Source organism: Leucoraja erinacea, chromosome 2 (genome assembly GCF_028641065.1).
Source record: "Leucoraja erinacea ecotype New England chromosome 2, Leri_hhj_1, whole genome shotgun sequence".
Classification (NCBI taxonomy): Eukaryota; Metazoa; Chordata; class Chondrichthyes; order Rajiformes; family Rajidae; genus Leucoraja; species Leucoraja erinaceus.
The window spans coordinates 30,420,170-30,447,802 of NC_073378.1; the positions used below are offsets into that span (position 1 = coordinate 30,420,170).

The 27,633-nt window shown below is 45.2% G+C and overlaps 1 protein-coding gene across 2 annotated transcripts in view; it reads left to right on the forward strand.

The window, feature by feature from the left end:
* Positions 1-27,633, forward strand: part of LOC129708446 (dysbindin-like) — a 155,961-nt gene that overhangs the window by 10,739 nt on the left and 117,589 nt on the right. For both annotated transcript variants that reach the window (XM_055654224.1, XM_055654233.1), the window contains 2 exons: positions 8,340-8,400; positions 17,432-17,564. In XM_055654224.1, the coding sequence (XP_055510199.1) occupies positions 8,340-8,400; positions 17,432-17,564 (194 nt within the window). The remainder of the gene's footprint in view (positions 1-8,339; positions 8,401-17,431; positions 17,565-27,633) is intronic.

Here is a 27,633-nt window from a genome sequence, read left to right on the forward strand (position 1 = left end):
GGACACGTTGGAGGCAGGAATCATGTTCCCGATATTGGGAGAGTCCAGAACCAGGGGCCACAGTTTAAGAATAAGGGGTAAGCAATTTAGAACAGAGATCAGGAAACACTTTTTCACACAGAGAGTTGTGAGTGTGGAATTCTCTGCCTCAGAGGGCGGTGGAGGCCGGTTCTCTGGATACTTTCAAGAGAGCGCTAGATAGGGCTCTTACAGATAGCTGAGTCAGGGGATATGGGGAGAAGGCAGCAACGGGGTACTGATTGGGGATGATCAGCCATGATCACATTGAATGGCGGTGCTGACTTGAAGGGCCGAATGGCCTACTCCTGCACCTATTGTCTATTGTTAATCACCTCCTTTGGCAGCTCATTCCATACGCCCACCACTCTCTGCTTGGAAAAAGTTGACCCTCAGATTCCTATTAAATCTTCCTCCTCTCACGTTAAACTTATTAGTATGGGACTTTATTTGTCACATGTACTGAGGTACAGTGAAATTCAGTTTTGTATACAGTTCAGTACATGTACCACTATACATAAGTACTTAGATACATATTATTTAAACTCCCGGAAACAGTACGAGTGTATAGCAGCAATACCCTGAGACCGTATTCAGTCGCCAGTTTGGCGCCATTTTCAATTCCCAGTTGGTGAAAGTGCAGGGTTCTCGGCCTGACCATGAATGCCCGTTGTCATGGCGATGTTGCAGGGGCAAGCGTAGCAATGGTTTCCTCTGCCGCTGCTCTACCGCTGTAGGCTGCGTCTGGTCTAAGTGCTCGGCCTCTCGGAGTGGCGCCTGGTCCAGCCGAGCCCCAGGGCCTCCAGCGGTCTTCCCTGGATACTCCTGCCTTTTGTCCTCTGGTTCTTGATTTCCCTACTCAGGGTAGGTCCACAGAGTCCTTTACCCTGCATTTCTGGATAGAAGGAATGGGTGATGTTTCGAGATGAGACCCTTCTTTAGACCAGGGTATTACCTCCAGCGGCTTCAAGGTCGGCTGCAGGAGGCGCCCCTGGCACACAGAGGCAGTCTGAAGAATCCGAAACCCGAACCTGAAGCACACATTCCTTCTATCTGGAGATGATGCCTGCCCCGCTGAGTTGCTCCAGCATTTTGTGTCTATCTTCGGTTTCAACCAGCAACTGCAGTTCCTGCCTACAACAGAGTCCTTTACCCAATCTATGCCCCTCATCATGATGGTTGTATGACTCTCTGACTCTATGACTTTATGGATGCAAACAGGTTGTGTGGCTGAAACCAGGGAACTGCAGCCAGAGCTTACTCTTTGGGTTCAGCCGGGGCATCAGGAGCAAAGGAGCTGGAGAGATTTGCAGCAAGAGCCAGGATCTGCTTTGCTTGCATATTTCCTGTGCCACTTGAACTCACCAGGTTCATTGGAAAATCTATTGTACTGTTGTATTGTATTGTATATCTTTATTGTCATTTTTCCTGAGTACTCACATACCCAGAGGAAACAAAAAAACATTGCTCAACCAGTGTCCATTCAGTGTGCAGTAAAAATAAATAGAAATAAAAATACATATATCATGAACAAATTAACACTCTACTCTCTAATAAACGTCAACAGTCGTTCCGATCGGCAGCGGCACGACAGTGGCTCTGCTGCAGTGTGTCCAGGTTGATGGTTGGTGCACGATACTTTGGCAATACTTTGGCAGGGGGCAAAGTCCGTTTATCAGTCTTATAGCCTGCGGGAAGAAGCTGAGGAGCATCCTGCTGGTTTTGCAGCTAATGCCCCTGTACCTCTTCCCAGATGGCAGGATGGAGAATATGTGATGCGATGGGTGGTAGGGGTCTTTGATGGAGATGGCTCTGCTGATACATCTCTTCCTGTATATGTCCAGCAGGAAAGGGAGTGGAGCACCAATAATCCTGCTGGCGGTCTTCACAATCCTGTCTAGTTGGTGCCGTTCGTACGCCTTGCAGCTCCCGAACCGGGAAGTGATGCCGCAGGTTAATGTGCTCTCGATTGTCCCCTTATAAAAAGTTCATAGGTGTGTAGTGGGGAGACCTGCTTTACGTAGTCTTTGGAGAGGGTGTAGTCGCTGCTGGGCTCTCTTGACCAGTGCTGTGGTGTTGGTCGTGGACATTGTGCAATGTGTTTTAAAAAATTGTGATATAGGTATTAATAGGAGTGTAACATTTTGCAAGTTTCCAAAGGTGTGCAGTGCAACATTACTAAAGACCCAACCAAGGCCAAATTAGTGGAGTTTTACTATATATTGTATTGGTATTAAACAAGGAAGATAATGGTGTCAATATATCTCAGTGGAAGTATTAGAGAGAGCGAATGTGGTCAAAATTAAAGATGTATTAGAAAAATTGGCTTCACTTAAATCAAATAAATCAATTGGACTGGTTTGGATGCATCCAAGGTTGTTTATAGCTGTCCAATTTTGTTATTCGCTCCTCATAAAATAGCTCCCGTATTTATGGAATCAGCCCAGTGATTCTGTGCACTACCTTGAAGCCAAGTCATCATTTAGAGCAAAAATAAATTGAGCTCCAAGCAAGAGATGCTGGCAGAAATATAAATAAAGTGCTGGAGTAAGTTAGCAGGTCAGGCAGCATGTTTAGTTTAGAGATACGTCGGGGGGACAAGCCCTTCGGCCCACCGAGTCTGCGCCGACCAGCGATCCAGTACATTACACTATCCTTTGCAATCTTTACCAACACCAATTAACTTACAAATGGCCGTTTTTAATGTGTGTGAAGAAAACAGAGCACCCGGGGAAAACCTACGCAGTCACGGGGAGAACGTACAATCTCCATACAGACAGCACCCGTAGTCCGGATCGAACCCGGGTCTCTGGCCCTGTACGGCAGCAACTCTACCGCTGCGTCACCGTGTCACCCTATCTCTGGAGGACGTGGACTGGTGACGTTGGGTCGGGACCCTTCTTCAGACTGATGGTGGGGGGGGGGGGGGGGGGGGGGAAAGTAAACTGGAAAAGGTGTCGGGGTGGGACAAAGCCTGGAAATGGAGAAGTATAAAGAAAATAATCGGAATTTATTTCAGTCACTTCATCGGTCCCTTTTAATTTGGTCATTATCCATTCTGAGATGAGGAAAACATTCACAGAGAGTGGTGAATCTCTGGAATTCTTTACCACAGAAGGTAGTTGAGGCCAGTTCATTGGCTATATTTAAGAGAGATGAGGCCCTTGTGGCTAAAGGGATCGGGGGTAGGGAGAGAAGGCAGGTACAGGATATTGAGTTGGATGAGCAGCCATGATCATATTGAATGGCGGTGCAGGCTCGAAGGGCCGAATGACCTACTCCTGTTTTCTATGTTTCTTATCCATTATCCATTAGCAAATTTACAGGTGACACAAAGCTGGGTGGCAGTGTGAATTGTGAGGAGGATGCTATCAGAATGCAGGGTGACTTGGACAGTTTGGGGGGGTGGGCAGATGCATGGCAGATGAAGTTTAATGCGGATAAATGTGAGGTTATCCACTTTGGTATCAAAAACAGGAAGACAGATTACTATCTAAATGGCGTCAAGTTGGGAAAAGGGGAAGTACACCGGGATCTGGGGGTCCTTGTTCATCAGTCTATGAAAGTAAGCATGCAGGTACAGTAGGCAGTGAAGAAAGCGAATAGCATGTTAGCCTTTATAACAAGAGGAGTTGAGTATAGCAACAAAGAGGTCCTTCTGCAGTTGTACAGGGCCCTAGTGAAACCACACCTGGAGTATTGTGTCCAGTTTTGGTCCCCTAATTTGAGGAAGGACATTCTTGCTATTGAGGGAGTGCAGCGTAGGTTTACAAGGTTAATTCCTGGGATGGCGGGACATTCATATGCTGAGAAAATGGCGCGGCTGGGCTTGTACACTCTGGAGTTTAGATGGATGAGAGGGTATCTCATTGAAACATATAAGATTGTTAAGGGTTTGGACACGCTAGAGGCAGGAAACATGTTCCCGATTTTGGGGGAGTCCAGAACCAGGGGCCACAATTTAAGAATAAGGAGTAAGCCATTTAGAACGGAGACGAGGAAACACTTTTTCTCACAGAGAGTTGTTAGTCTGTGGAATTCTCTGCCTCAGAGGGCGGTGGAGGCCGGTTCTCTGGATGCTTTCAAGAGAGAGCTAGGTAGGGCTCTTAAAAATAGCGGTGTCAGGGGATATGGGGAGAAGGCAGGAACGGGGTACTGATTGGGGATGATCAGCCACGATTACATTAAATGGCTGTGCTGGCTCGAAGGTGCCGAATGGCCTACTCCTGCACCTATTGTCTATAAATATTGTTTAAGGATACACTATTGCTTATCTTGTTCGTGTTTAGTGCATCCACGATTTCATGGAGGGCATATTTTGCTGTATGATTTGCAGGACAGTGGGCTAAAATTGCAATGATGCGAGGTTTAAATGATGGAACAAAGTGGATTATTAGCAGCCATTTAGTTTATGGCAATGTATTTTCTTTTGTCTAAAGAACAGATCGCTCACAGTGTTTCAGGAGTAGGAGAAAATAGGTAAAATGGGTAATCACACAAAAATAAACGAAGTGGTTCATGTTGAAAGTAACACGATAGGAGGTTCTGTAAATGAACTGTGAAATTGAACCCATCTGCAGTCTTTGGACAGTTCTACTTTCAATGCTGTTTTCGGCAGATTGCTTTTTTAAGTTGGTTTTAAAGCTGCTCATAAGTTCTAGCAGCAAAATTAGGCCATTCGACCCTTCAAGTCTACTCTGCCATTCAATCGTGGCTGATCTATCTTTCCCTCTCAATCCCATTCACCTGCCTTCTTTCTGCCCGGACACCCGTACTAATCAAGGATCTGTCTATCTCAGCATGAAAAATATCCATTGACTTTAGTTTAGAGATACAGAAATCGTGGAAACAGCCCCTTCCGCCCACCGAGTTCACACCGACCAGCGATCCCCGCACACTGAAGGGCCTGTCCCACTTGGCCATCATTTGTGCGCCATTTACGCGACCTCCAAAAATGTGGTTGTCGCGTTGTGACACACGGGTAGCGCGGGACGGGCGCATGGAGGGACGTGGAGGAGTGTGGAGTTGCATGCGGTATCGTGCGGCACTCCAGGATTTCGTGCTGCACGAAATCCTCGTGGGCCACCTGCGTGACGTATCGCGTACGCACGCTGACGCATAGGGTACGCACGCCGGCGTCCCGACATCTCACGTGTATCGCATGGTTATGTCACCGTGCATAACCATGCATCGCCTCACGCAGCAGGGTATTCTAACGACGTCATGCGCACCAGACGGCACGATGAAGTGTGATTTGCGCGCGGCGGACGTGTCGACCTATTTTACATATGACGCATAAAAGAGGTGCAAATGACGGCCAAGTGGGACAGGCCCTTAACACTAGCCTGCACACACTAGGGACAATTTTTAATTATTCCTAGCCAATTAACCTACAAACCTGTATGGCTTTGTAGTGTGGGAGGAAACCTGAGATCCCTGAACAAAACTTAAGCAGGTCGCGTACAAACTCTGTACAGATAAGCACCCATAGTCGGAAACGAACCAGTCCCTGTCGCTGTGAGGCAGCAACTCTACCGCGGTGCCACCGTGCCTCCAGAGCCGTCTGTGGCAATGATTCACAATGATTTCCACAGATTCGTCACCCTGTTACACACGTATAGTGCTGAAACTGCGAGTGACCCATTGCGATTCTAATCAAACCTTGCATATAACTGAGGATTCTGTATATGGCTACAAGTGGACATTTTTAAAACAAAATTGGCACACTTAGTCGGTCATCAAAATCCATTCTTTTTTTTTCTGTGTTAGAAACAGAAAAAATAGGTGCAGGTGTAGGCTATTTGGCCCTTCGAGCCTGCACTGCTATTCAATATGATCATGGCTGAGCATCTAAAATCAGTACCCCGTTCCAGCTTTTCCACCATATCCCTTGATTCCCTTAGCCCTAAGAGCTAAATCTAACTCTTCCTTGAAAGAGACCTGTTTTGTTGTCAAGATAAAAGTCGAGGTGACGTCAAATCTCTCATGACTTGTGTAGGGAGGGATTGCTTAAAAGGTTTAAACTAAAGATAGACACAAAAAGCTGGAGTAACTTAACTTTATCACCAGAAATGGTCTGTCCCGCTGAGTTACTCCAGCATTCTTCAGTTTAAACCAGCATCTGCAGTTCCTTCCTACACATTCCCTCTAAACATTTCCTATCCGTGAACCTGTCAAAATATATTTTAAATGTTATATCAAATGGAATGACCAGACAAAGTTGGTGTTTGAAGTAACGGGCGATTTATTAAAACTGGAGCTTAGCAGGAGACCAGTCAAAGCAGATCTCTTGAGCTTGACTTTGGTGCAGCTTTTACATTCTCAGCTGACAAGATTACACAGAAAATTGATTAACGGTAAAACTAGATGTTGATTACAGAATGGAGGTTCAGAAATATTTAATTAAGTAACTAGGGCTTGATTACAGAATAAAATGATTATCCACAAGTTTAAGAAAGAACTGCAGATGCTGGAAAAATCAAAGGTAGACAAAAATGTTGGAGGAACTCAGTGGGTGAGGCAGCATCTATGGAGCGATAGAATAGGCAATGTTTCCGGCCGAGACCCTTCTTCAGATTGATGTGGATGGTGGGGGGGAGGGGGGGGCAGGAAGAAGAAAGGAAGAGGCGGAGACAGTGGGCTGTGGGAGAGCTGGGAAGGGGAGGGGAAGGAAGGAGAAAGCAAGGACTATCTGAAATTGGAGAAGTCAATGTCCATACCACAGGGGTGTAAACTACCCAAGCGAAATATGAGGTGCTGCTCTTCCAATTTGCGGTGGACCTCCCTCTGGCCATGGAGGAGGCCCCGTACAGAAAATTCGGATTCATAATGGAAGGGGGAGTTGAAGTACTGAGCCACCAGGAGATCAGGTTGGTTAATGCAAACCGAGCGGAGGTGTTGGGCTTGGTCTCACCGATGTAGAGCATGGTCTCACTGATGTAGAGCAGTTGACACCTAGAGCAGCGCACTGTTAGGCAGCAAATCTACCTCTGCACCACCATGCCGCATAAATAGTCACATAAAGAGTGATGCTATTGCAGGGATTTCTAGATATGATCTTCCCTTCATATCACGGATTTCTTTATAACTGATTTTGGTTATACATTGGGAGCTTCCCGACAGTAATCAGACACCACTGTCTCTTTCAGAACACAGGCCGCTAGTTACACTGCGGGAGATCATTGAAATTGATAAGCAATTACTTCGAACGACACTTGTGTAATGATGGTTACAACAATGGAAAAAAGCTGGATAAAACTCAGCGGGTGCAGCAGCATCTATGGAGCGAAGGAAATAGGAAACGTTTCGGGCCGAAACCATTCTACAGACTGATGGGGGGCGGGGGAGGGGGAGAAGAAAGGAAAAAGGAGGAGGAGCCCGAAGGCTGGGGGATGGGAGGAGACAGCAGGGGGGCTGAGGAAGGGGAGGAGACAGCAATGACTAACATTGAATGGTTGGGCTCGAATTCGATGGCCTACTCCTGCCCTGGGATGCATTGTCCCCAAACGTGCTAATATGAGGATTGCTGTTCCTCCATTTCCGGTGCTGCTCGCTCTCAACATGGAGGAGACCCAGGACAGAGAGGTCGGAGACGGAGTGGGAGGGGGAGTTGAAGTGCTGAGCCACCGGGAGGTCAGCTTGGTTATTGCGGACCGAGCGGAGGTGTTCGGCGAAACGATCGCCCAACCTCCGCTTGGTCTCACCGATATAGATCTGCTGACATCTAGAGCAGCGGACGCAATAGATGAGGTTGGAAGAGATGCAGGTAAACCTCTGTCGCACCTGGAACAGTAAACCTTGTGTAATGATACTCTATTAAACAATGGAACAAACATCCTTGAATAATTTTGGCTTCCAGTCAGAAAAATACATTTTCAGCTGTTAAAACGAACTTTGTATTTGAAAACAACTCATCTCATGGAGTGACTGCTAGGAGCTTGGAGCGAATCCCTTACCTGGTTATAGTGGACAATTATCAGTAATGCACACCATTCAAGAAAGAGCTAGATAGAGCTCTTAAAGATCGGAGTCAGGGGATATGGGGAGAAGACAGGAACGGGGAACTGATTGGGGATGATCAACCATGATCCCATTGAATGGTGGTGCTGGCTCGAAGGGCGGAATGGCCTACTCCTGCACCTATTGTCTATTGTCTATTGATCGTGCTAGTGTATGAGGATTGCTCGGTGGGCATTTCCACGCTGTACCTCTAAACATAACTAAATTTAGAGACATAGATGACAATGACAGCAAACGATCAGTTGATCAAAGTTCAAATGATTTAGGCAAGTCTTACATTATTTATCTTTTTTTCCCCAAAGGTATGAGAACTCCTGGGCAGCCCTTCACAAACGAGCCGAAGACTGTGCTAAAACCGGAGAGGTATGATATCCAAGTCGATTCAGAAATATTCATTAAAGGTGCTCTCACCCTCTGCTCAATGAGGAGATGCATTTCCCCATTTGTTGACTCTCTCATGAATAATAGTTTTGGGATCCAACATTTTTGATGACTATAAGAGCTTTTCCATTAGTACTCTTCTATCCATGATACATCATAATTTCATGTCATAGGAGCAGAGTCTCCTGCCTTCTCCCCGCATTGACGCCCTTACCAATCAAGTATCTGTCTCTCTCCACCGTAAAAATACCCAATGGCTTGGCCTCCACGGCTGTCTGGAGCAATGAATTCTACCACATGAATTTCACCACTCCTTGACCCAAGAAATTCCTCCTCCTCTTCTTTTGGAAGGTACGATCTTTTATTCTGAGGCTGTGCCCTCTGGTTCTAGACGCTCTCATTAGTGGAAATCCTCTCCGCATCCTATAATCTCAGATCTGCGTAGCAATATACTTGTCACTATTACCGCACTGAGAAACCTACTGAGAAAACTCATTTTGCAAGTAAACTACCAATTGCCATTATTTTAATTTTTTCAATTTTTATTTTTGCAGCACCTTTTAGAATAAATAATTGTCATAGTGTTGCACGACATGAAAGCCATTGGATTTTTGCCGATCTATGCTAATCACACGGCTGCATTCATTCCAAATACCTCTCTGTCGTGTACAAGCAAGGAACTGCAGATTTTGGTTTGCCGCAGCGCTGGTGTAATAACTCAGCAGGTCAGACAGCACCTGTGGAGAACAAGGATAAGTGACGTTCATCAACCTGATGAATCCCCCACATCAGTCTGAAGAAGGGTCTCGACCTAAAAGGCCACCCATTACTTCGCTCCATGGATGCTGCCTCACACGCTGAGTTTCCCCAGCTTTTTGTCTACTTTACTCAATCTGAGGAAAGGGCCCGACCTGAAACAGCACCTATCTATGTCTCCAGAGATGCTGCCTGAGCTACTGTTCCCCTTCTATGTCTTGTTCAATGTTATCTTTCCAGATGCCTTTTAAATATGACTGTTCTTGCCTCCTCCACCTCCTCTCGCAGCTCATTCCAGACATCAGCTACTATTTCTGTGGAAATATTTACCCCTCAGATCGGTTTTAAACCTTCTGAACCTTCTGAATTTTGTAGTCGGCAGGGCAGTACTCTGCATATCGCCAACTTGGACAATTTTACATTTTTATCAAACCAATTAACCTACAAACCTGTACGTCTTTGGAGTGTGGGAGGAAACCGAAGATCATCAGGAGAAAACCCACGCAGATCACGGGGAGAATGTACAGGCTCCATACAAACAGCATCCGTAGTCGTGATCGAACCCGGGTCTCTGGCACCGCATTTTGCTGTAAGGCAGCAACTCTACCGCTGTGCCACTGTGATCGGCCCTTAAACAATTTCCCTCTCTCCTTAGAACTAGAGGAACCCTATATCCTCTAGTCAGATACATAGACAATGGGTGCAGGAGTTGGACATTTGGCCCTTAAAGCCAGCTGTGGTCATAGCTGATCATCCACAATGAGTATCCCGCTCCTGGGAGTTGGGGGGGAGATTCAGTTGCATTCTTGATTAATACGGGTGTCAGAGGATTAGGAGGGAGAGATAGATCAGCCATGATTGAATGGCAGAGTTGACTTCATGGGTCGAATGGCCTAATTCTACTCTATTCCTTTTCCTTATTACCTTATGCAGCTGCTTTGTCTTCCGCCTCCCCTTCCCAGCCTACATCTACTTAACTTGAAATCTAAGTTGGAAGAGCTCAGAGCAAGACTGCAGTTTCAATAGGAAAGCAGAGGCTGGTGTGTTCTTTCTTTCCCTGAAACTTCACTTCAGTTTAGTTTATTGTCACGTCTACCGAGGTACAGTGAAAAGCTTTTGCTGCATGCTAGTGTTTAGTGCAAGGCAAAGCCAAGTCCGATCAAACATAGTCCGACGGTCACCAAAGAGGTAGATAGTAGTTCAGGACTGCACATTGTTGTGGTAGGATGATTCAATTGCCTGATAACAGCTGGGAAGAAACTGTCTCTGAATCTGGAGGTGTGCGTTTCACACTTCTATACATTTTGCCCGGGAAAAGAGGGAGTGGCCAGGATGCGACTCGTCCTTGATTATGCTGCTGGCCTTGCTGAGGTATAAATGTAGTCAATGGCAGGGAGGTTGGTTGGTGTGATAATAGACAATAGGTGCAGGAGTAGGCCATTTGGTCGTTCGAGCCAGCACCGCCATTCAATGTGATCATGGCTGATCATCCCGAATCAGTACCCCATTCCTGCCTTCTCCCCATATCCCTTGACTCCTCTATCTTTAAGAGCTCTGTCTAGTTCTCTCTTGAAAGCATCCAGAGAACCAGCATCTCTGGAGTACATAAATAGGTGATGTTTTGGGTCAGGACCTTTCTTAAGAGATTTAATAGGAACCGTCTTTAGTCTGAGTAAGGGTCCTGACCTGTAATATCACCTATTCACGTTCCCCAGAGATGCTGCCTGACCTGCTGAGTTACTCCACAATGTAGACACAAAGTGCTGGACTAACTCAGCGGTTCAAGCAGCATTTCTGGAGAAAACAGGAATGGGTGACGTTTTAGAAACATAGAAACATAGAAATTAGCTGCAGGAGTAGGCCATTCGGCCCTTCGAGCCTGCACCGCCATTCAATATGATCATGGCTGATCATCCAACTCAGTATCCCGTACCTGCCTTCTCTCCATACCCCCTGATCCCCTTAGCCACAAGGACCACATCTAACTCCCTCTTAAATATAGCCACTGAACTGGCCTTAACTACCCTCTGTGGCAGAGAGTTCCAGAGATTCACCACTCTCTGTGTGAAAAAAGTTCTTTTCATCTCGGTTTTAAAGGATTTCCCCCTTATCCTTTAGCTGTGAAGGGTTGTCCTGGACTTCCCTAACATCGGGAACAATCTTCCTGCATCTAGCCTGTCCAACCCCTTAAGAATTTTGTAAGTTTCTATAAGATCCCCTCTCAATCTCCTAAATTCTAGAGAGTATAAACAAGTCCTTCCTCAGATTTTGGGTCGGGTTGGGAAGAAGGGTCCCAACCCGAAACATCACATCCTTTTTTCTCCAGAGATGCTGCCTGACCCGCTGAATTACTCTAGAACTTTGTGTCTGTCTTTAGTATAAACCAGCATCCGCTGTTCTTTGTTTCTAGTCCAGCACTTTGTGTCTTTTTTAAAGAAAAAGGTCTGCCAAGAGAAGAGGTGAAGGTTGACGACTGACTTGAGGTTCTGGATTGACTAGGAAGGCAATGCCGGGTAGTGAATGTTTTTACCCGCCATGAACAATAAAGTAGCCAGCGAACTGGAAATGGCAGCAGTCATTTCTCTTCTGATTCTCGGAAGTCCCTGGAGAATGCAGCCAGCATACCACTCCATCTCGCGCTTAAGCTGACAGTGCAGAAACACTCATACATTCTGCCCTTCACCACTGAGAACATCCTTTTATTGACACAGGCAGGAAAGACACTGCTGTGATACCGAGTGAACATTCAAACTGAAGCAGGAAAGGGAACTACCTTCGTTTAGGTTAGTTTCGGTTTAGTTTAGAGATACAGTGCAGAAACAGGCCCTTTGGCCCGCCGAGTTTGCACCAACTAGGGATTAGCACTACCCTCGGGACAATTTTGCATTTACACCAAGCCAATTAACCTACAAACCTATACGTCTTTGGCGTGTGGAAGAAAACTGAAGCACCCGGAGAAAACCCATGCAGGTCACGGGGAGAACGGACAAGCTCCGTTCAGACAGCGCCCGTAGTCGGGGTCGAAACAAGGTCTGTGGTTGCTGTAAGGCAGTAACTCTCCCGCTGCACCACTGTGTTGTTGACCCCTTCTGTTGTAGGATTTCAAATCTTGCAACTGCATATGGAAGGAAGTTAATAGCCCCACATCCAAGGCATAACATGCATGTCATGAGATAGACACAAAGTGTCTGGAGTAACAAAGATAGACACAATGTGCTGGAGTACTTCAGCCAGCCAGGCAGCATCTCTTGGGGAAAATCGGTAGGTGTCATTTTGGTTGGGGCCCTTCTTCAGACTATGAAGAAGAGTCTAAAGCAGGGTCCCAACCCAAACTATCACCTGTCATTATTTCTCCAGAAATGCTGCTTGATCTGCTGAAGTTACTTACTCCAGCACATTGTTTCTTTCTGTGGTATAAATCAGCATTAGCAGTTCTTTCTTGTCACATGCATGCCACAAAGTATATTGATAGAGGTAATGATCTCATTCTTGATCTCCAAGGAAGCAGCAGTGTTGGAATGATATCATTCTGTCAAAACATCTCATGGGAAATATGGTGTAGACCTCAACTTGAGATTGAGGAAAATGTCCGTTTGACTGCAAATAGTTTAGTTTAGTTTAGAGATACAGCGCTGAAACAGGCCCTTCGGCCCACTGAGTTCGGGCCACCCAATGATCCCCACGCACTAGCACTATCCCACACACACTAGGAACAATTTACAATTTTACCAAGCCAATTAAGGTACAAACCTGTGTCTTTGGAGTGTGGCAATGGCCAAATTCTGCTCCTATAACCTGAAAACAAAGAATATAGAAGATGAGATGTTAAATCCAGATATCTCTTCATAATCTCTGGATGTAGCCAGATATCTCTCAACTAACATGGAGAACCGATAATCATAGATATTTTGACAAAGTAACTTGTGGAAACGTTTGGTTGCAGCAATGAATTGCTAAGTTTTAATTTTTTCAAGGTAGGACCCTTTTCATAAGTTCTGGGAGCAGAGTTAGGCCATTCGGCCCATCAAGTGTACTCAGCCATTCAATCATGGCTCTTCTACCTCTCCCTCCTAACCACATTCTCCTGCCTTCTCCACATAACCCCTGACACCCGTACTAATCAAAAATCTATCTATCTCTGCCTAAACAATATCTATTGACTTGGCCTCCTGTGGCAAAGAATTCCACAGATCCACCACCCTCTGGCTAAAGAAATTCCTCCTAAAGTAAAGTAAAGTAGCCTTTATTGTCATTCGGACTTTTCGGTCTGAACAAAATTTTGTTGCTTTACAGTCATACATATAATAAAAATGACAAAAACACACATTAAACACACCAATTTAACATCCACCACAGTGAGTTCACCAGGCACCTCCTCACTGTGATGGAAGGCAAAAATCTTAAAGTCCTTGTATCTTCCCTCCTTGTTCTCCCTCTGCTCCGAGGGGACCTGTGAGCTCCCGACGCTGTCCTCCGTGGCCAATCCTCCGATGTCGGGTTGTCGTTGCCGCCGGAACGCCACAGCTCCGTTGCCGGGTCGCCGCTGTCGCTGCTACCGGAACGCCACAGCTCTGTTGTCGGGTCATCGCTGCTGCCGGAACGCCACAGCTCCGATGTTGCCGCTGGAACGCCACAGCTCCGATGTTGCCGCTGGAACGCTGCCCCAGCTCCGAGGCCGCCAGCTCCGCCATTAGGCCTCGACGCAGACGGAGACGGACACGGGGGATACGACAAGAGAAGTCGCATCCCCCCGAAGGAAGAGACCAAAAACACGCTTCTCCCGCCCACCCCCCCCCCACACCCATACACAACATAATAAAATAAAACCAAAAATTAACTAAAACAGGACAAAAGAACAAACAAAAAAAGAAAAAAACAAATGGACTGCAGGCGAGCCGCAGCTGCTAAGGCAGCACCGCCATCTTGTCTCCTTCCTAAAGGAACCTCCTTTAATTCTGTGGCTATGACCTCTGGTCCTAGACTCTCCCACTAGTGGAAACATTCTCTCCACATCCATTCGATCCAAGCCTATTTAATTTCATATCAGATTTCTTGTGTTAAGTAGCTACTCCATCTAGTGGCCATCCGTACTGCAGGTTTCATTTGCCTTTTTTGTCATTTATTTTTTAGTTACACATTTATTTAAATTTTCAGTCGCTTGGCACAGAACTTTGAGTTGCTTGTTTATTCATTGACATTTTCATCTTTATTTAGATTCGTTTTAGTTTAGAGATATAGTGCAGAAACATGCCCTTCGGCCCACCGATTCTGTGCCGAGCAGCAATCACTGTACATTAGGGACTATTTACAATTTTAACAAAGCCAATTAACGGACAAAACTGTACATCTTTGGAGTGTGGGTGGAAACCGGAGAAAGCCCACCTGGTCACAGGGAGAACGTACAAACTCTGTACAGACAGTACCCAAAGTCAGGATCGAAACCGGGTCTCTGACGCTGTAAGGCAGCAACTCTACCGTATAGATTTTCTGTTTTAATTTCAGGTTGTCAGCATCTCCCTTTCCCAGCATATCTAATTTCTTATCAGATTTCTAGTGTTAAGATGCTTGATAAAGCAGCTACTCCATCTAGTGGTCATCGGCACAGCAGGTTTCATAAGCTTTGTTGTCTTTTATTTTTTTAGTTAACTTAATCATCTTTGTTCAGTTTAATTTAGTATTTAGTTTAGAAATACAGCGCAGATACAGGCCCTTCGACCCACCAAGTTTGCGCGACCAGCGATCCCCGTACACTAGTGATCACCGTACACTCGCACTATCCTACACACTAGGAACAATTTACAATCTTTACCAAAATCAATTAACCTACAATCCTGCATGTCTTTGGGATGTGGGTGGAAACCGGAGCACCCGGAGGAAATGCACGTGGCCACAGGGAGAACATACAAACTCCGTACAGACAGCACCCATAGTCAGGATCACATCCGAGTCTCTGGTGCTTTAAGGCAGCAACTAAACCACTGCTCCATCGTTCCACCCTTTAATATCAAAAGATGGCACAGAAATGAACTTGCTCACTGACCTCTATGGTCAGTGTATATAGCTAGAAGGTTTTGAGCAAAATTACAGAGATTTTATGTTTATTCCTCCTAACATTTGAAGAATGTTCATAAGCCATCGGAGCAGAATTAGGCCATTTAGCCCATCAAATCTACTCCGCCATTCAAACATGGCTGATCTATCTTTCCCTCTAAATTCTCCTACCTTCTCCCCATAACCCCAAACACCGTACTAATTAAGAAGAATAGCTTCATCTTTGCTTTAAAATTTCCCTTAAAAGGATGATTATATTCCCATTGACGTAGGGAACTGCAGATACAGCAATCTTGAGCAAAACAGGTCAGGCAGCATCTGTGGAGGGAATGGATATGTGATGATTTGCTTCAGAATGCTTCTTGTATATTCCTGTGTTGTTCTAGCAGCCCATAGTGTATTAAGATTGTACAACAGCAAATTCTCTTTCATTAAATTTTTAAAGTTGTGGTGTATATTCTTTACTCTTTTCAGGTTTAGTTTTATAATCGTCATGTCATGGAGTCATACAGTGTGGAACCTGTCCCCACCGGCCAACATATGTCCCAGCTACACTAGTCCTACCTGCCTGCGTTTGGACCATATCCCTCCAAACCTGTCCTATCCATGTACCTGTCTAACTGTTTCGTAAACGTTGGGATACTCCCAGCCTCAACTACCTCCTCTGGCAGCTCGTTCCAAACACCCACCACCCTTTGTGTGAAAAAGTTACCCTTCAGATTCCTATTAAATCTTTCCCTCTTCATCTTAAACCGATGTCCTCTGGTCCTCGATTCCTCTACTCTGGGCGAGAGACTCTGTGCATCTACCCGATCTATGATTTTAAACACCTCTATAAGATCACATCTCATCCTCCTGTTATTCAGGTAGGCTCTGCTCCAAAATGATATTTAAAGATGACATTTTATTAGCTTTGCAACTAGTGACAGGCATATCTTTGTATAGTAATAACTTCATAAATAGATGTAGTAAAATAAAATATTGGTTTATACTGAGGTACAAGTACAGTTTTGTTTACATGTTATTCAATTACATCAGGTTATACTGTACACAAATGCAATTAAGCCATGCACAAGTATAACAGGTAGAGCAAAGTGAAAAATACCAGAGAGCAGAATACATTTTGCAACATTTTTGCGTTATAGTGCCATATAGTAAAGCAAGGTTTTGGTTTATTGTTGTCATGCGTACCGAGATGTACTGAAAGACTTTATAAACAGTTTTTGAACTGTATAAAAGGGGAATAAACAGATTGGGATAATGTACTGTTATTGGTGGTGTCAGAGGGTGGTGAAAATTGCCCAACGCATCACCGGTTCCTCGCTCCCCTCCATTGAGTCTGTCCAAAGCAAGCGTTGTCTGCGAAGGGCGCTCAGCATCTTCAAGGACTGCTCTAACCCCAACCATGGACTGTTTACCCTCCTACCATCCAGGAGGCGCTACAGGTCTCTCCGTTGCCGGACCAGCAGGTCCAGGAACAGCTGATTCCCTGCGGCTGCCACACTACTCAACACTGTACCTCGGTGACTGCCAATCACCCCCCCCCCCCCAGACACTCCTCCCACAGGAAAAACACTATGACTGTATGCATGTAAATAGATTTATTTATTGAAATCATATTCTATGTCGCTTTCCAGGGAGATGCTAACTGCATTTCGTTGTCTCTGTACTGTACACTGACAATGACAATTAAAGTTGAATCTGAATCTGAATTATTGTGGTAATCTATCGCAATCCACTCCTGATAATCCAGTTGATCATTGTGCTGAGAAACAAAGTATTATCTGTGTATTTGAATAAAGCAGTGTGTAAGTGCATGGACACGTGTGAGTGGTTCAATGGTGATTTGTTATCACACGTGCAAAAGGCGGTGAAATTATTGTTTGAGTGGCCAGATATGGTGCCGTTTCCAAAGTCCAGTCATCGGTCATAGAGCGGCGCCTGATCCAGGCAGGCCCCAGGCTTATGCAAGGCCTCCAGCGTTAGCTTCGTCTGGCTCGTTCAGCAAATTGATGTCCCTCTCCTCGCCCGGCCACCTTTGTACCCCGTGGGAACCTCGCACAGCCCACCTTGAGGGCACAGAAAGTATGACCCCAGTTCAATTTCCTACTGGCCTTGCTCCTCACGGCCATCATCAGTGGCTTGGTTAAAGGCATATTTATTCGGCTAGTCCAGCTTTCAATTATATGTTTGGTTTTACTTGCAGATAGTCGATGGCAAAGTGGTGGTACTTTCTGCTCACTGGGAGAAAAAAAAGCAGCAGTTAGTGGAACTGCAGGAACAGCTTCAAGAAATGCCAGCATTATTAGTTGGCCTGGATGGCCTGACTTCCAAACTCGGTGAGTTTGTTTTTCATAAATTTAGATCTGATTAAAGCTCATAGTCCATAGTACATTGGATTGCTCTTGATAAGGTAATATATACAGTTCAAAAACTGTTTATACACTCTATGCAGAGGGAAGTCCAAGTTCCCAACTCTCTACAAGTGGCAGCCCAAGTGGATAGGATGATAAAGAATGTGTATAATATTCTTGCCTTCATTGCTAGGGACATTGAGTAGAGTCAGGAGGTCATGCTGCAGCTCAGTAAGACTTTGGTTAAGTCACAGTTGGAGTATTGCGTGCAGTTCTGGTCGCCCCATTACAGGAAAGATGTGGATGCTTTGGAGAGTTGTGAAGAGGTGGTTAACCAGAATGCTGCCTGGATTAGAGGGTTTCAGATGCTGGGAGAGATTGGATCGACTTGGATTGTGTTCCTTGGAACTTCGGAGGTTAAGGGGAGACTTTGTCTGTAACTTCAGAGGTTGGGAGTATATAAAATTATGAGGCCTAGATTGGGTAGACAGTCAGAACCTTGTTTCCAAGGTGGAAATGTCCAAAGCTCGGGGATTATAGCGATAAGGTGAGCGGGGGAAAGTTTTATGGTACGTTTTTTTTACACAGTGGGGGCCTGGATGCATTACTAGGGGTGGTTGTGGAGGCAGATATGATAGTGGCATTTGAGGCTTTTAGAGAGGCACATGGAAGTGTAGGGAACAGAGGGATATGGATCATGTACAGGCAGATGAGATTGGTTTAACTTGGCATCATGTTTGGCACAGACATTGTGGGCCAAAGGGCCTGTCCCTGTGCTGTTCTGTTCTATGTACTATGTAGCTATGAAGCTTTTTGCAAATGTGCATGTAAAATGGTTGTAAAAATATTTCCAGTTTGTTTTTATAAGTCAAACATACCTGAGTACATTTACATTCCTGGTGAACTTTGTTACTAGTGAAGTTTGTTGTAGTAATGCAGCTTAAGGGCCCACAGAAATACCATGCCAACTTATCCTCCAGAGAGAGAATGTAGAAGCTTTGGCCAGTGGTACACGTTCATATATATATTATCTGTATTAGTGCAACGATTTGGCCCAAGTTCTAATTCTTCTTAAGTTAAATGGTTCTCTATTGTCACATGTATCAAGGTATATTCTCCGTGTGGCGGCGCCTTGTGGCAGCGGCTCGACTGCAGTCCGTCTGTCTTTTCTTTTTTTTTTGTCCTGTTAGGTGTATGTTTTTGGTAGTTGAGACAGGGACTATCGCAATGTTAAGAAACATTTAGACAGGTACATGAATAGGACCGGTTTAGGGGGATATGGGCCAAATGCAGGCAAGTGTGACTAATGTAGTTGGGACATGATGGTCGGTGTGGACAAGTCAGGCTGAAGGGCCTGTTTCCACATTTTATCACTCGATGGCTCTCTAACTATATCTTTAAACAAAATTAAAATTGATCTTGGACCATTTTCTTGATTGGTTGCCCTAGAGTGCTGTTGTGCAGAATTTTAGGAATTTGAACTTTCATCAGTGATGAAAGACTAATCTTTTAACTTGGAGAAGTACTTTTATTACCATCCCATTCACCTGCTGTTGTCCTTCAGCACAGGCTGCTGATGTTTCTTTTAGTTTATTGTCACGTGTACTGAAGTACATTGAAAAGCTTTTTGCTGCGTGCTAACCAGTCAGCGGAAAGACAATACATGATTACAATCGAGCCAACCACTGTGTACAGATACATGATAAAGGGAATAACGTTTAGTGCGTGATCAAGTCCAATTAAAGATAGTCCGAGGTAGACAAAAATGCTGGAGAAACTCAGCGGGTGAGGCATCATCTATGGAGTGAAGGAATAGGTGATGTTTCGGGTCGAGACCCTCGGGTCACCTACTCCTACTCCTACACCGTCACCTACTCCTTCGCCCCATAGATGCTGCCTCACCCGCTGAGTTTCTCCAGCATTTTTGTCTACCTTTGATTTTTTTCCAACATCTGCAGTTCTTTCTTAAAGATAGTCCGAGGGTCCTCAATGGGCAGGTGGTTGGGAGTTGTTGGTTGGCAATGTTTGAATTAAATTAGGGCCATATATTAATAGTCATTTTTTTCCCCTCACAAGGTACCTGCTCATGAAGTTATATATTGCGCATTGTAAAGCATTTGGCTGTAATGGTATTATTGTCCATAAGAAGCATTTACATTTTTCGAGCTGTCTCCTCCCCCCCCCCCCCGTCCTCTGGCTACTCCTCCCCCCTTTTTCCTTCCTTCTCCCCCCCCATCCCCCCATCAGTCTGAAGAAGGGTTTCGGCCCAAAACGTCACCTATTTCTTTCGCTCCATAGATGCTGCTGCACTCACTGAGTTTCTCCAGCAATTTTGTGTACCTTCGATCTTCCATCTGCAGTTCCTTCTTGAATACATTTTTATGCTGTTTTTAAGCCCCCACCAGAGGGCGCTGCTAATACATATGTAGATCTATCAAGTAGCTACTTTAGACTTTAGGAATCTGTGGAATTCTCTGCCACAGAAGGCCAATTCACTGTATGCATTTAAAAGAGTTAGATAGAACTCTTGGGGCTAGCGGAATCAAGGGATATGGGGAGAAGGCAGGCACGGGTTACTGATTATGGATGATCATGGCTAGAAGGGCCGAATGGCATCCTCCTGCACCTACTTTCTATGTTTCTATGACTCATCTGAAATATTTGTCCATGTTCTCATTCCCTGTCACAAATTAAAAAACCTAATTCTTGTTGTCAATTCCCTCTGCCGCCTCATACTTCTCTTGTTTAGTTTAGTTTAGAGTTTATTTTCGAGATACAGCGTGGAAACGGGCTCTTCGGCCCATCGAGTCTGCGCTGACCAGCAATCCCCGCACACTAACGGTATCCTACACACTAGGGACGATTTACAATTTTACAAAGCCAATTAGCCTACAAACCTGTACATTTTTGGAGTGTGGGAGGAAACCGGAGCTCCCGGAGAAAACCCACGCAGGTCACGGGGAGAACTGGCTGCAGCTTCCTCATTCCTATGCCTTTCCAGTTCTTGTGCATCATGGATTTTAATTGACTTGCTTCTTGTGACCATGTCTTAAGTTGCTTGACCTCTAAGCTCTAAAGAATACTTTCCAAACCCACCATTTTATCTTTCGATCACTCCTTTGGTATCAGTCGGGATGGTGCTTGCTGTGCGGCTAATGTTTATAGAGTTTAACTCCTGACACATTGGAATTTCTGTAATGTTTTGTGCCATAGAGAGTCATAGAGTCACGCTGAGTTAAACAGGTCCGACTTGCCCACACTAACCAACTTGTCCCATCTACACTAGTCCCACCTACCTGCATTTGGCTCATATCCCTCTAAACCTGTCCTATCCATGTACCTGTCTAAATGTTTCTTAAACGGTGTGATTGTATCCTACCTCAACTACCTCCTCCAGCAGCTCGGTCCATGCAACCACCTCCCTATGTGTAAAAAAATAAGTTACTTCTCAGATTCCTAATAAATCTTCCCCCTTCACCTTAAACCTATGTCGTCTGGTTCATGATTCCCCTCGTCAGGGCAAGAGACTCTGTGTGTTTACCCGATGTATCCCTCTCATGGTCTTATACACCTCTATAAGATCACCCCTCATCCTCAGGCGTTCCACGGAATAAAATCCTAGGCTGCTTAATCGCTCCCTTAAGCTCAGACCCTCAAGTCCTGGCACAGCCAACATCTTCGCAGTTTTAAGAAAAAATACAGCACAAGAAACAGTCTTCCGCTGGAAATTGACCAAGCTACAAATTAAATGAATCACCATGCTTGTGGTTGCCTTCAGGACGCAAGGAATATTAAGGCTTTGAGATATATTAATTTTACTTTATCAAGAAACTTACCGCTGTACCTTTACGCACCTTCTCGTTTTCAGTTCTTTAATATTCGGTTATTCACAGGTGGGAGGCTAGATGCCATGATTAAAAATTGTTTACTTCCTGTGATAAATTTTGTTCAGTTTAATCTTGTCTGAAGCAAGGAGCATTTTCAGGTTTACATTTGAAATTATATTCATAGTACCTTGTTTCATGAAGATTAATTTTGGCGAAATGTGCATATGTGGGTTAGGGGCGGCATAGTGGCGCAGCAGTATAGTTGCTGCCTTTCAGCGCCAGAGACGCGGGTTCGATCCTGACTGCGGGTGCTGCCTGTATGGGTGGCCGTGTGGGTTTTCTCTGGGTGCTCTGGTTTTCTCCCACACTCCAAAGGCATGTGGGTTTGTAAGTTAATTGCCTTCTGTAAAATTGTCTAGTGTGTGTAGGATAATGTTAGTGTACAAGGTGGTCGCTGGTCGGCGCAGACTCAGTGGGCTGCAGTGCCTGTTTTTGTGCTGTATCTAAAGCCTAAGGCCTAAAGAGTACGCGAGACAAAAAGTTACTTCTCAAAGTTAAAGTAGTTTTGATAGACATTCAGCTTGGGTAATAATTGTTTTTATTTGTTTTATTTGGCTCTGCTTACTAATAAGGATCAAATGCCTGTAATTAACTTTGCTTTCTAGGATAATTCTGGATAGCTAACAATCCAAAATCCAAATATACTTACAAAAGCTCTCCTTAAAGTAAGGGGGAATGGTAAGCCATGAGTAATATTTCAACACCATTGTGAAGCAATCCTTTCATAGCGTAACTTTATATTTATTGCTTGAATGTAGTGTTTAAATTATAGTGTGGTCACTCTTGAATTGTATTTGAGCAACTAGAAACAACATCGCTTGTCAGTTTATTCTCTTTTTTCCTCAGCAGTTATATTGCAACTTTGTCAGTACATATTGACCATTGTGGACTCCATATTTCTTTGATTATTGTTACTCTCTGCATATCTGTCCCTAGTGTGGGATAGTGTTAATATGTAGAGATTACTGGTTGATGCAGACTCGGTGGACCAAAAAGCCTGTTTCTACGCTCTAAACTAAACCAAAAGCACCATCTATAATCTCTCGCTGATCTTGATTTGTCCTAAGTAGGGAGGCACGGTGGCGCAGCAATAGAGTTGCTGCCTTACAGCGCCAGAGACCCGGGTTCGACCCTGACTATGGGCGCTGTCTGTATGGAGTTTGTACATCCTCCCCGTGACCTGTGTGGGTTTTGTCCAGATGCTTCGGTTTCCTCCCACACTCCAAAGATTTAAAGGCTTGGAGGGTAATTGGCTTGGTAACATTGTAAATTGTCCCTGGTGTGTGTAGGATAGTGTTAATGTGTGGAGATTGCTGGTCGACGGGGACTTGGTGGTCTGAAAAAGGGGTAGCGGGGATCAGGAGGGGGAGCGGGAGACAGTCTACCCCACAACAGGAAGGGAAGGAGTTGTACAGTTTGTTAGCCACTGAGGAAAATGATCTCTTGTGGCGTTTTGTGCTGCATCTAGGTGGAACCAGTCTTGCTGAAGGTGCTCCTCAGGTTGACCAGTGTGTCAGGAGGGGGCGAGCTGCGTTGTCCAAGATGCTCCGCAGTTTGAGGAGCATCCTCCCCTCCAAGACCATCTCCAGTGTATCCAACTCCATCCCCAGGGCGGAGCCAGCCTTCCTGACGAGTTTGTTAATCCAGTTGGTGTTAAACTGAGTTATTTTGTCAATCTAAAGTCAACGACTCAAACACTTGTAGCTGTTGAAATCGATTCCTTATTCAGCTGAGACTAGTCTCTGAACCTTCCAACACAGAGCTAATGCTCTGGGGCGGGTCCAGAGAGGAGTAACTTTGATAGAACTCATGTCATTTATATAGGTATTAGACATTTCAGATACAGAGGGTATAACAAGCTGGTAACCAATCATCTGAGTCCTTCTGATGATTTACAACATCAGTCACATGATCCCCCTTCCCTGGCCTCACAACCTTTGTTTTTGCCTGTGGGATAATTTTGCTTATTTTATTTCAACACAGCAAAACCCCAGTGGGCTCAATTATCAAAGACCACTCCTCAAAATATGATACATACGTAATACAATTATCACACGCAGTACACACTTTCCATACCAAGAAGAAAGATATTTCTATAAATCTAAACAAAATCTAATGTTTACAGTCCTACTTAAGACAATACATTTCATAAATTGTTTCACACACACACACATACACATATATATATATATATGTATGCACACACTCATATATATATATATATATATATATAACTTTTTATTGCTGGTGGCCGATTGGGAAAGTGGGAGATGCAGCGAGACCTGGGTGTCATGGTACACCAGTCATTGAAGGTAGGCATGCAGGTGCAGCAGGCAGTAAAGAAAGCGAATGGTATGTTAGCTTTCATTGCAAAAGGATTTGAGTATAGGAGCAGGGAGGTTCTACTGCAGTTGTACAGGGTCTTGGTGAGACCACACCTGGAGTATTGCATACAGTTTTGGTCTCCAAATCTGAGGAAGGACATTATTGCCATAGAGGGAGTGCAGAGAAGGTTCACCAGACTGATTCCTGGGATGTCAGGGCTGTCTTATGAAGAAAGACTGGATAGACTTGGTTTATACTCTCTAGAATTTAGGAGATTGAGAGGGGATCTTATAGAAACTTACAAAATTCTTAAGGGGTTGGACAGGCTAGATGCAGGAAGATTGTTCCCGATGTTGGGGAAGTCCAGGACAAGGGGTCACAGCTTAAGGATAAGGGGGAAATCCTTTAAAACCAAGATGAGAAGAACTTTTTTCACACAGAGAGTGGTGAATCTCTGGAACTCTCTGCCACAGAGGGTAGTTGAGGCCAGTTCATTGGCTATATTTAAGAGGGAGTTAGATGTGGCCATTGTGGCTAAGGGGATCAGGGAGTATGGAGAGAAGGCAGGTACGGGATACTGAGTTGGATGATCAGCCATGATCATATTGAATGGCGGTGCAGGCTCGAAGGGCCGAATGGCCTACTCCTGCACCTAATTTCTATGTTTCTATGTATATACAGGTGCATAACCTTTTATCCGAAAGCCTTGGGACCAGACACTTTTCGTAATTCGGAATTTTTCGGCATTAGGAATGGAAGATTTTTAGCGTAGATTTTAACGGCCGGCTCAGTGGTAGAGTGCTCGGCTCATATCCGCAAGGTCGCGAGTTTGCGCCTCGATCCCGGCAGTTACGCGATCGCGAGTTTGAGTCTTCAATGTAGTTTTTTCTTGCAGAATAGGAGAGACTAGGGAGGGTTAGGCTGGGATCATTCTCTGCGAGATGATCTTAGTGCGGGAGACAAGTCTAGGAGAGGTGTGCTGACTGTGTGGGCCCACCATTCTCAAAAGCCGCTGTGTCTCCCTGTCCCTGGGAAAGCAGGGGGCGATTAAACAGCACAATACCCCCCTCCCCCTCCAACTCCAGAGGAATCCGCTCCCCGATGGGCCGCTACGGCGACAAGTGGCAGTTCGCCCACAGCCCGAGCTGCGCCACCCTAAGAACAAGACTACCTTGCACACCATCAGCTTCTGCCCCTACGGGGAGCGTGTTCCTCTGGAGTTGGAGCGGGGCTGGGCTGGAGTTGCTGATCTGGGATCTCCGTGCTTGCAATGGGCCTGGGGGTCGATGTCCCGATGAGGGGGCGCAGCTCGGGCTGTGGGCGAACTGCCACTTGTCGCCATAGCGGCCCATCGGGGAGCGGCTTCTGGTGGTCCTGACGGCGCCGGCCAGTTTGCAGTTTTCCTCTGGAGTTGGAACGGGGCTGGGCTGCTGCTGGCTGTGGGTCTCTGGGATCTCCGTGCTTGCAGTGGGCCTGGGGGTCGGTGTCTCGTTGGTCCTGACGTCTCCGGTGACTGCTCAGCGGGCAGGCAGCAGCAGATTGTCAATTATTAACCCTCCCGCGCAATATACCTTCACCTTCTCTTTTATGAATGGGGATTTAGTTCCCCTTTCTTCGAGGACCGACCAGAGGTTCCGCTGTCAACTCTGCGGGCCGCCTTCGGTGAACGTCTTCAAGGACCTTTCTTCAAGGACCGAAAAAATGTCCGCTATTCTGAGTTTTTCGTTATTTGGAATTTCGGATAAATGGTTGTGCACCTATAGCAATAAAAAAGTTCTATATATATATATATGTGTGTGTTTGTATATGTATGTATATATATATATATATATATATATATATATATATGTGTGTGTGTGTGTGTGTGTATATATATGTGTGTGAGTATATATATATATATATTTTTTAATGTGTGTGTGTGTACGCGTGTATATACAGATATATGTGTATGTGTGTGTATGTATATATGGAGAGATATGCGAGTATGTTTGTATATATTGTATATGTGTGTGTATGTATATATGTATTAATGTTTGCAGCACAAAGCCTGGCAAGTAATAGGTCGACACAGGTGAGGAGGGTTGCTTGATAGACAAAAGCCAGAGATGAAAAGAGAGTAGATGTGGGACAATAGAAGTGAAGAGTTGTGAATTGTGAAGCTTGAGGAAGGACTCTAGGTAGAGGGGAGACATAGGTGAACTGGAACAATGTGCAGCCTTAGTAATTGGTTTAAATGTTGCCAGGATAGAATTATCTTGGATAAGCTGTATTATTTTCAGTCTTATTGATTTGTTAAATCCTCTAAATATAGAAGCATGATCAACCCTTTTGTTTCATTGTGCCATTAGTTTAGTAGTTATGGCCAAGGACGATAAGGTTGACATCACCACAGGCTTTTCCCCCTGTTGTGCTTATTTAACCACCAAGTGTGAACTGCAGCAGTTTTGAACTGAATGTTTAGTCCCTCCCAATATTTAATGACCTGACTAAAAGTTAAAGCACCCCACTGTGGAAAATTGTACCTGCTGAGCTGGTTATTGATTGCTTGGGATGAGTGCAGGCAGCCTGGCTTTCAGCAAATGTTGCAATTAGCTTCTTTGGAACAAGGCTAATTGCAACACGGACCATAGAGCAGTACTGCACGAGAACTTTGGCCCACAATGTCAGTGTCGAACACGATGCCGCTGCCGTCACTTTTCTACATGCACACGACCCACATCCCTCCATTCCCTGCATATCCATATGCCTCTGAAGAAGTGTTTAAGAAGGAACTGCAGATGCTGGAAAATCGAAGGTAGACAAAAATGCTGGAGAAACTCAGCGGGTGCAGCAGCATCTATGGAGTGAAGGAAATAGGCAACGTTTCGGGCCGAAACCCAAACATTGCTTATTTCCTTCGCTCCATAGATGCTGCTGCACTCGCTGAGTTTTTCCAGCATTTTTGTATGCCTCTGAAGAAGGGTCTTGACCTGAAACGCCACCCATTCCTTCTCTCCGGAGATGCTGCCTGTCCCGCTGTGTTACTCCAGCATTTTATGCCTATCCAAGCGTCCTTTAAATGCCACTATCTGCCTCAACCTCCACCCGTGGCAGCGTATTCCAGGCACTTACCACCCACTGTGTTTAACAAAAAACACTTGCTCCACACCAACGCAAGAAATGCTACACTTGTCGCTTTACCTCCCCCCTTGGCTCCATTCAAGGACCCAAGCAGTCTTTCCAGGTGCGGCAGAGGTTCACCTGCACCTCCTCCAACCTCATCTATTGCATCCACTGCTCTAGATCCCAATTTTAAAATCTCAGTTTTTAGCACTGGATTGACCCTCCAAAGCCTCGCGCGTGTGTGCGAGTGGGCGCGTGGCCGCCAAAAAATGGTGTCCCCCGTCCCCTCCGTGTTTTGATAGTGAGTTCCGCTCTTGGTCGGCTTGGACTAGGTGGGCCGAAGGGCCTGTTTGCAAGCTGAACTTAACTTAAAAAAAAAAAGGTTTGTAAATTTAATTGGCATTGGTAAATTGTAAATTGTCCCTAGTGTGTAGGATAGTGCTGGTGTAGCGGGATGATCATTGGTCGGCAAGGTGGGCCGAAGGGCCTGTTTCTGCACTGTATCTCTGAAGTCTAAAGTCTAAATCCTTCCTGTAATGGGGAGACTAGAAGTGCAGGCAGGACTCCAATTTAGCTGGCTTCAGGCGATCATATCCTGCAGTTGTAGGCGCCCCCGCTGTCGATTCTGGCGATGTTGGGGATTTAACTGCATTATCCGACGTTGTAATGGATTTCTCCACGGGGATTCTCAACGTGCATCTGAGAAGAAAGATGGGTTGTCATTTTATTTCATGCTTTTA